Consider the following 10,236-nt stretch of genomic DNA (forward strand, 5'->3'; position numbering starts at 1 on the left):
TTAACCAGCATGGCTCCCACAGCATTCTGCAGCGATACGCCATCCCATCTGGTTTGCGCTTAGTGGGACTATAATTTGTTTTTCAACAGGACAATGACCCAAAACACACCTCCAGGCTGGTAAGGGCTATTTCACCAAGGAGAGTGATGGAGTGCTGCATCAGATGACCTGGCCTCCACAATCACCCAAACTCAACCCAACTGTGATGGTTTGGGAACTCCTTCAAGACTATTGGAAAATTATTCCTCATGAAGCCTTTTGAGAGAATGTCAAGAGTGTGCAAAGCTGTCATCAAGGCAAAGGGTGGCTACTTTGAAGAATCTAAAATATGTTTTCATTTGTTTAACACTTTTTTTGGTTACTACATGGTTCCATTTGTGTTATTTCATAGTTTTGATGTCTTCACTATTATTTTACAATGTAGAAAATAGTACAAATAAAGAAAAACCCTTGAATGAGTAGGTGTGTCCAAACATTTGACTGGTACTGTATATATTTTAAATTGGCTGGTCAAAAGCAACCATTTTTGTAGAACGACCCATGTAACAGATGAACAAGGCACAGATTATGTCCCTGGTGTTTTATATTGAAGGCCACTTATTGTCATCTGGAAGAATCAAGGTGGTCTGTGAGTTCTGTGTTCGTGACCTTGACTGTTTTTGATCACAAACAAACACCTCTGCACTTTAGTAAGGACATCTCACATATATTATGTGTCTTGTCCATCAGAATAGAATGACAAAGTTATCCGTGAAATCCAAGGCCTCTGAGAAATTCAGAACATTTAGCTTCATGAAACCGAGTGTCTCTAGAGTGGTTTTATGAGAGGAAAACCAGCACCTTTCTATGAAGTAGGCTACTACTCCTCTGGGGAGGGACTAGCAACCTAATCAGGTACCGAGACTACAAAGGCATTTCTCACTTTACAGGGGCCTGTAAAATGCCAGGCACTAGGAGTTGATGGGTGTGGGGAATGGAAAGTGAGCATTTAGGACAAATCAAGAATTTAAATTATTCTCATATACAGGGGATAGTGGAGCAGACTGGTAACTATGATGGTACTGAATGTTATACTCGCCTGAACCACTTTGGCACCTGGATGTGTTGAGGATGTGCTGGACGTGTTGATGTGTTTGTTCAGTGCTAGGCAGCTCCTGGGTCGGTGGGCTGCCGGGGTATTCCAGCTATGCGTGTCTGAGGGGAAACAGGACAGATGCAATCATTCATCCCGCATTCTATTTGCCCACCATTCATCCCCCCGCACCCACAATGGGCCATACTCTCTCTCTCTCTCTCTCTCTCTCTCTCTCTCTCTCTCTCTCTCTCTCTCGCTGTCTCCGTGATGAATGAACTGCCACGGAACAAAGCCAATCAGAGAGGAAAGTACAAGACAAAAGACCAAAAAACAACTGCTAAAAACACAACCCTGAAAAACTGACAGGGGCTTCATTCCTGTCCACAGTTCATCCATTACAGCCAATCTAGAAGGTGGGTGGCCCTAGCTGGGAGGTGGTGGGGTGTGTGTGGAAGTGGGGGGTAGTTTAGATCAGAGTGACCCCACACTGAACTGTAAGGGGAGTATAGGAGAGCAGAGGGGTGGGGTGGTTGAGAGAGAAGGATGGGGTGAGGGGTGAAGAGAGGAGAGGAAGAGAAAAAAGCTGGAGAGCACTTTGTGGAGAATGTTTAGTTATGAAAACAAAAGTATTGTAACAGATGGGGCCAGCTGCACCTTGGAAACGGCATAACAGCGGAGCTTATCAGGCTCACAGGGGAGCCAGAGGGAGGCTGACTGACGGGGCTTGCGGCTGCGGACACACACTTCAGCGCTGCGGGGGGAGATATAAAAGCACTCTCACACACAGCGTCCAGCCGTCTGGCACACTCCACACTTCATTGAAGGGCTCCATTTGACTTGGGTGTGAGTTTCTCACCACAGAGAATGCTTCCTCCAATACACCACAGGACCCAACTTGAAAGGTTTTAAAGGAAAAAGAGACAGTTGGTTTGGACAGCATGTGACCACAGAAATTGTCTGTCTTTAAAGATTGGATGTTTTTGCGGCTAAGTAACAGTCAGGTTTTGGGAGTACTTTTGTGATGTGGATGTTAATGGTGGACGGGAACTGTCAAGCTGTTTGCAGAGGAAAAGATAGAAAGCCAGAAATGTTTTTGAATTCAAACCCACTGTTGTGACTATTTTGCCGCTTTTTAACGTCTTTCATCTTTTTCACATTCTCCACAATTTATCCAACCAAGTATTGAAAAACTGAGGGCTTGAGCGAAGATGGACAACTCATTCACCTCAGAGATGTTTTACAATGCGGGGTCGATCGCAGATCCCACCGCTAGTTACCTGGATGAGGACATCTATGTGCAGGAGGATTTGGATGTGTTCAGTGTGACAATGGCTGTTCTCTACCTGGTTGTGTGCATCGTAGGGCTGGCCGGAAACACCCTGGTCATCGTGGCCATCTTAAAGCTGGACAAGATGGCTTCCGCCACCACGGTCTACATCTTTAACCTGGCCTTGGCCGACGGCCTCTTTATGGTGGGCCTCCCCTTCATCGCCATCCAGAACTTCCAGAACCACTGGGCCTTCGGGGACCTGGCCTGCAAGCTGGTCATGGTCCTGGACGGCATCAACCAGTTCACCAGCGTCTTCTGCCTGACCGTGATGAGTATTGACCGCTACATGGCACTGGTCGACCCGCTGCGGTTCGCCCGCTGGCGCACGCCCAGGCGGGCCAAGATCATCAGCGGCTTCCTGTGGCTGTTCTCTCTGCTGCCTGTCCTCCCCATGGCCATCCACTTCTCAGCCAGGGACGGCCTGTGTACGGTGGACCCCCACATGGCCTCCGACTCCTGGTGGCTGGCCTTCCTCAGCTACACCTTTGTCCTGGGCTTCGCTCTGCCCTCCCTGGTCATGATTGTCTCCTACACCGCCCTGGTGGTCACCCTGAGGACCCACCGTTGCCAGGCCAGTTCCCCAGGCCAGGAGAGCCATTGCCTGGAGACCCAGGTCACCAAGATGGTGGTGGCGGTGGTGCTGGTGTTCGGCGTGTGCTGGCTGCCATTCTACGCCTTCAACTTCTGCTCGCTGTACCGTACGGACCTGGTGCTGACCTTCGCGAGGGGCTTTGAGTTTGTGGTGCTGCTGTCTTACTCCTGGAGCTGTGCCAACCCCATCCTGTACGCCTGCCTCTCCGAAACCTTTGGACGCCACTTCCTCACCCTCCTCTGCCCCACCAAGAGGTCTCCCAGCGTTCACTGCAACCCTGACACGGAGCACTATAACCTCAATGACACGAGCGGGAGGGACATCAGTGTGGTGGCATAGAGAAGTCAGAAAAACATTCCACATCAGCCCAAAGGGGAAATATGGAAATGTGAAAACTTTTTTGTATGTACAGTATGCAAACTTTCCCTATCAATTATTACCTTCATTCCTGTGTATATAAGGAGTTCGGTAAAGATTATAATGTCAAGTGTTTTTCTATACAGGTGTTTCTGTACAGCTGTAGTTTTTCTAATGGATAATAGACTTTATATTTCCGCTCCACTCTGACTTTTTCTCTAATTTTATTTAGAGTAAAGCTGTGGTGCGTTGGTCCAGCTGCTCTATCACACCTCTGTTATTTGATTTTCCATAACTCACGAAATGAAGCATAAATGATGCGACAACAGAGAGACAGTGAAAGGTGGCATGTAAACAAGATAGCAGCTATGTGCCGCTGGCCAAGAAAATCGCTCCCAGAAGACCCACAAAAGAAGTTGACTTAATGACTTTTTGGTGATGTCATCGTTGTCATGGAAGTCAGCTCAGAGTTGATTTCTTTAGGGGAAATTCTTCCTACAGAACTGTTTAGGGTGAGATCCAAAGGACAAGACGAAAATATGTTTGGTTCATCCCAAGATAAGTCCTATTGGATGTTCATCGAGTAAAAATGTTCATACTGTAACTATGGATGGTTTATACTTATTAAAATGCTTGTTGTATGTGGCTTAATATTTTTAAGTTATTCAGTCTTAACAGACTACATTTTGTATTAGTTATCATTTAGATGCATTTGCCTAAATGGAATAGCGTGAGGGTTTTACTGATAGAGGCAGATGAATGAAAAATGTATTACTTTATGCAAACTTTATGATCAAGCAACTGATTCTTTATCAAGATAATGGACCAAGAAAATACAAGCTAGAGATTGATGGTATAATCATCATCATAATAAAAATCATAACCATCACCACCTTTGTCATCAACAATTTTTGTTGTAGTTGCTTTCATGTTGAATTTAAGCTCAACCTATTGTCGTGTCAAATTAGTTTCACAGTTTACAAATATTGTTTATGGATACGTATTACACATTGCTACTTGAATCTCACTCACTCACTTACTCTCTACTGTATCCTCACCTTCCTGTTTGAAATATAAAATCACACGAGAGAAAACTAACAGAAGGAGGTTTGCATTAAAAACATACAAATCACAATGTTGTGTTTTTCTTCTTCTTATCTGTGAGGCTCAAGTTAGTAAACTACTTAGTTATATGTGTGTATGACTGTAGCCTACCTGGTTTACACTGAGTGTACAAAACTTTAGGAACAGTTCTTTCCATGACATAGACTAACCAGATGAATCGAGGTAAAAGCTATGATCCCTTATTGATGTCACTTGTAAAACCCACTTCAATCAGTGTAGATGAAGGGGAGGAGACAGGTTAAAGAAGGATTGTTAAGCCTTGAGACATGGATTGTGTATGTGTACCATTCAGAGGGTGAATGGGCAAGACAAAATATTTAAGTGCCTTTGAATGGGGTATGGTAGTAGGTGCCAGAAGCACCGGTTTGAGTGTCTCAAGAACTGCAACGCTGCTGGGTTTTTCACGCTCAAAGGTTTCCCATGTGTATCAAGAATGGTCCATCACCCAAAGGACATCCAGCCAATTTGACACAACTGTGGGAAGCATTGGAGTCAACATGGGCCAGCATCCCTTTGGAACACTTTCGATACCTTCTAGAGTCCATGCCCCAACAAATTGAGGCTGTTCTGAGGGCAAAAGGGGTTGCAACTCAATTTTAGGAATGTGTATTCCTAATGTTTTGTATATTCAGTGTATAAACAGTTTATTTGTGGTGGATTGTGTGGTGAGTTGGCACTATGAGAGATGTTCTGACCAACTTTCTGTTACAATTTGTGGTTCTCTGTGAAGCCTAATCTAGAGCTGCTCTGAGTCTAAATATTTACGACCTGAGCCTTATTGTCACGTGCTGATGTGGATGTGGTGTTGGAGTCAGGCGCAGGACACAGAAGCTTAGTCCAACAGACTTTACTTGTCAAAACACGACAATACAAAAATAACGGGCCTCAACACAACGGAGGCGAGCGATTACGCATACTGTGCGTCAATACACAAAATACAAGTGAGCAAAATCAAATCACCAACGGACAGGCGGACAACAACACACAACTACAAACAAAACCAAAGGAAACTTATAGGTGACATTATCAATACGTGATATGGGACAGGTGCACTAATCAGACAAAACCAAACAAACATAGATAACATCAAACGGTAGCAGCTAGTACTCCGGGGGCGACGAACGCCGAAGCCTGCCCGAACAAGGAGGAGGAGCAGTCTCGGCGGAATTCGTGACAGTACCCCCCCCCCCTTGACGCGCGGCTCCAGCCGTGCGCCGACCCCGGCCTCGGGGACGGCCAGGAGGACGTGGAGCAGGGCGCGTAGGATGACTACGATGGAACGCAGTCAGGAGGGATGGATCTAGAATGTCCCTCCTAGGCACCCAGCACCGTTCCTCCGGACCGTACCCCTCCCACTCCACGAGATATTGTAGACCCCCATCCGACGTCTCGAATCCACGATGGACCGGACTGAGTACGCCGGAGCCCCCTCGATGTCCAGTGGGGGCGGAGGGGTCTCTCTTATCTCACTCTCCTGGAGTGGACCAGCTACCACCGGCCTGAGGAGAGACACATGGAATGAGGGGTTAATGTGATAGTCATTAGGCAGTTGCAACCTGTAACACACCTCATTCAATCTCCTCAGGACTTTAAATGGCCCCACAAACCGCCGGCCAAGCTTCCGGCAGGGCAGGCGAAGGGGCAGGTTTCGAGTCGAGAGCCAGACTCGATCTCCAGGGGCGTAGACTGGACCCTCACTGCGGTGGTGGTCGGCGCGCCTTCTGCCTGGCGGATGGCCCGCTGCAGATGTACGTGGGCAGCGTTCCACGTCTCCTCCGAGTGCCGAAACCACTCATCCACCGCCGGAGCCTCGATCTGGCTCTGATGCCATGGTGCCAGAACCGCTGATAACCTAACACACACTGAAAGGGGGTCAGGTTAGTAGAGGAGTGGCGGAGAGAGTTCTGAGCCATCTCTGCCCAGGGGGATATACCCCGACCACTCCTCTGGCCGGCCCTGGCAATAGGATCTCAGAAACCTACCCACATCCTGGTTCACTCTCTCCACCTGCCCATTACTCTCAGGGTGGTAACCCGAGGTAAGGCTAACCGAGACCCCCAAGCGTTCCATGAATGCCCTCCAGACTCTAGAGGTGAATTGGGGACCCCGATCAGACACTATATCCTCGGGAACCCCGTAGTGCCGGAAGACGTGGGTGAACAAAGCCTCAGCGGTCTGTAGGGCAGTAGGGAGACCCGGCATTGGAATGAGACGACAGGCCTTAGAGAACCCATCCACAACGACCAGAATAGTGGTATTCCCCTGAGAGGGGGGAAGGTCCGTGACAAAGTCCACCGAGAGGTGAGACCACGGCCGTTGTGGAACGGGCAGGGGTTGTAACTCCCCCTGGGCAGGTGTCTAGGCGCCTTACACTGAGCGCACACCGAGCAGGAGGAGACATAAACCCTCACGTCCCTAGCCAATGTTGGCCACCAGTACTTAACACTAAGGCAGTGCACTGTCCGGCCAATACCTGGATGTCCAGAGGAGGGTGACGTATGAGCCCAATAGATGAGACGATCACGGACCTCGAGCGGCACGTACGTCCGACCCACTGGACACTCTGGGGGAGTAGGGTCGGTGCGTAACGCCCGCTCAATTTCCGCATCGACCTCCCATACCACCGGTGCCACCAGACAAGACTCTGGCAGTATGGGAGTGGGCTCAATGGACCTCTCCTCTGTGTCATACCGCCGGGACAGGGCGTCTGCCTTACCGTTCTGGGACCCTGGGATGTAAGTGATCTTAAAAACGAACCGGGTCAGGAACATGTTCCACCTAGCCTGACGAGGGTTCAATCTCCTCGCTGCCCGGATGTACTCCAGGTTACGATGGTCAGTCAAAAATGAGAAAAGGGTGTTGAGCCCCCTCAAGCCAATGCCTCCACACCTTTAGGGCTTGAACCACGGCTAACAGCTCCCTGTCCCCTACGTCATAATTACGCTCCGCCGGGCTGAGCTTTTTAGAATAAAAAGCGCAGGGACGGAGCTTAGGAGGCGTGCCGGAGTGTTGCGACAGTACTGCCCCAATACCGGCCTCTGACGCGTCCACCTCTACCTGGAACGCTAAAGTGGGGTCCGGGTACGCCAGCACCGGAGCCGAAGTGAACAGGTCCTTCAGTTTACGAAATGCCCTGTCCGCTTCAGCCGACCACTGCAAACGCACCGGGCCCCCCTTCAGCAGGGAAGTAATGGGATCTGCCACCTGTCCAAAACCCCGGATAAACCTCCGGTAGTAATTGGCAAAACCCAAAAACTGCTGCACCTCTTTAACAGTGGTTGGGGTTTGCCAGTTACGCGCGGCTGACACCCGGTCAATCTCCATCTTCACCCCTGACGCGGACAACCGATGACCCAAGAAGGAGATGGACTCCTGGAAAAACAGACATTTCTCTGCCTTGACATACAAGTCATGCTCCAACAGCCTACCCAACACTCGGCGCACCAGGGCTACATGCTCGGCTCGTGTAGCCGAGTACACTAGGATGTTGTCAATGTACACTACCACTCCCTGCCCATGCAGGTCCCGGAAGATCTCATCTACAAATGACTGGAAGACTGAAGGAGCATTCATTAACCCGTATGGCATGACAAGATACTCATAATGACCTGAGGTGGTACTAAATGCCGTCTTCCATTCATCTCCCTCCCTAATGCGCACCAAGTTATAAGCGCTCCTGAGATCCAGTTTTGTGAAGAAACGTGCTCCGCGTAATAATTCAGTCATACTCGCAATCAGCGGTAGAGGGTAACTGTATTTCACAGTGATCTGATTGAGACTACGATAATCAATACACGGGCGCAAACCTCCGTCCTTCTTCTTCACAAAAAAGAAACTTGAGGACGCAGGGGAAGTGGAGGGCCGTATGTATCCTTGTCTCAGGGACTCAGCTATGTATGTTTCCATAGCCGCCGTCTCCTCTTGAGACAGAGGATACACATGGCTCCGCGGAAGTGCCGCACCGGTCTGGAGGTTTATCGCACAATCTCCCTGTCTATGAGGTGGCAATCGCGTCGCCCTCGTCTTGCTGAACACGAGTGCCAAATCCTCATACTCAGGGGGAATGTGCATTGCGGACTCTCCACCGTGGTCGCCCCAACGGAAACACCTAAACATCGCCCAACACACTGGCCAGACCATTCCTTGAGAGCCCTCTGTTGCCACGAAATGGTGGGGTCATGGGTGATTAACCAAGGAAGCCCCAGCACCATGGGATATGCAGGAGAGTCAATGAGGTACAACTGAATAATCTCCTCATGACCCCCCTGCGTCTTCATCTTTAGTGGCGCTGTGACCTCCCTAATCAACCCAGATCCCAACGGGCGGCAATCTAGAGCATGGACAGGAAAGGGTGCATCAACGGGCAGGAGGGGAATCCCTAACTTAGAGCAAAATTTCCGATCAATAAAATTCCCAGCTGCGCCTGAATCGACTAGCACCTTATGCTGGGAATGAGATGCAACCTGAGGAAATACCACAGGTATACACAAGTGAACAACAGAGAGCTCTGGGTGAGTGGGGCGACTACTCACCTGAAATGACTCCCCAGTGCGCGACCTGTTGCCTCGATTCCTTGGAGACCCTCCCCAGCACCTAGCCGCAGTGTGTCCTCCACGGCCACAGCTGGTGCAGGGGACGGCCCCCCTCGGGTTCTCTCTCCTTCTTTCTCTAGCGCCAGCACCCCCGAGCTCCATTGGGCTCGGCTCGGAGGTGCTGGGGGATGGAATGGACGGCCCCATCTCGGGACGTCCGCGGGTGGCCAGCAGTGTATCCAGACGGATGGACATGTCCACTAGCTGGTCGAAGGACAGATTGGTGTCCCTGCAGGCCAGCTCTCGACGAACGTCCTCACGCAGGCTACACATCGGTGATCGATGAGGGCCCTCTCATTCCACCCCGCATCCGCCGCTAGAGTCCGGAAATCCAGGGCGAACTCGTGTGCGCTCCTCTTCCCCTGTCGGAGGTGGAACAGACGCTCCCCCGCCGCTTTACCCTCAGGAGGGTGATCGAAAACTGCCCTGAAGCGGCGGGAGAAATCCGTGTAGCTGATGGTGGTGGCGTCTATTCCCCTCCATTCGGCGTTGGCCCACTCCAACGCCTTGCCGGAGAGACAGGAGATGAGGGCGGAAACGCTCTCGTATCCCGAGGGCGCCGGGTGTATGGTGGCCAGGTAGAGTTCCACCTGAAGGAGGAACCCCTGACACCCGGCTGCGGTGCCATCATAAGCCCTCGGGAGCGAGAGCCGAATCCCACTGGATTCCGGAGCTGGTCTGGTGGGGCTGGCCGGTGGTGGTGGTAATGTAGGAGGAGGTGTGGGCACGCCTCCCCTTTCCCATCGGCGCAGGGTGTTCATTACCTCCTGCATGGCGGAGCCGAGTTGCTGGATCATGGCGTCCTGGCAGCTGACCCGATCCTCCAGCGACTCGGTCGCCGCCGCTGCTCCTGCTGACTCCATTGTATGCTGTGTTGTTCTGTCACGTGCTGATGTGGATGTGGTGTTGGAGTCTGGCGCAGGACACAGAAGCTTAGTCCAACAGACTTTACTTGTCAAAACACGACAATACAAAAATAACGGGCCTCAACACAACGGAGGCGAGCGATTACGCATACTGTGTGTCAATACACAAAATACAAGTGAACAAAATCTAATCACCAACGGACAGGCGGACAACAACACACAACTACAAACAAAACCAAAGGAAACTTATAGGTGACATAATCAATACGTGATATGGGACAGGTGCACTAATCAGACAA

At 50.4% G+C, this 10,236-nt stretch overlaps 1 protein-coding gene across 1 annotated transcript; it reads left to right on the plus strand.

Annotated features, from left to right (window-relative positions):
• Positions 1 to 1,666: 1,666 nt before the first annotated feature.
• Positions 1,667 to 4,456, plus strand: LOC121547915 (somatostatin receptor type 2-like). The gene has a single exon (XM_045209688.1). It carries the CDS (start codon positions 2,284 to 2,286, stop codon positions 3,334 to 3,336), a length of 1,053 nt encoding a protein of 350 aa, XP_045065623.1. The 5' UTR covers positions 1,667 to 2,283; the 3' UTR covers positions 3,337 to 4,456.
• Positions 4,457 to 10,236: the final 5,780 nt, after the last annotated feature.

This window comes from Coregonus clupeaformis, chromosome 31, assembly GCF_020615455.1.
Source record: "Coregonus clupeaformis isolate EN_2021a chromosome 31, ASM2061545v1, whole genome shotgun sequence".
NCBI classification, from domain to species: Eukaryota; Metazoa; Chordata; class Actinopteri; order Salmoniformes; family Salmonidae; genus Coregonus; species Coregonus clupeaformis.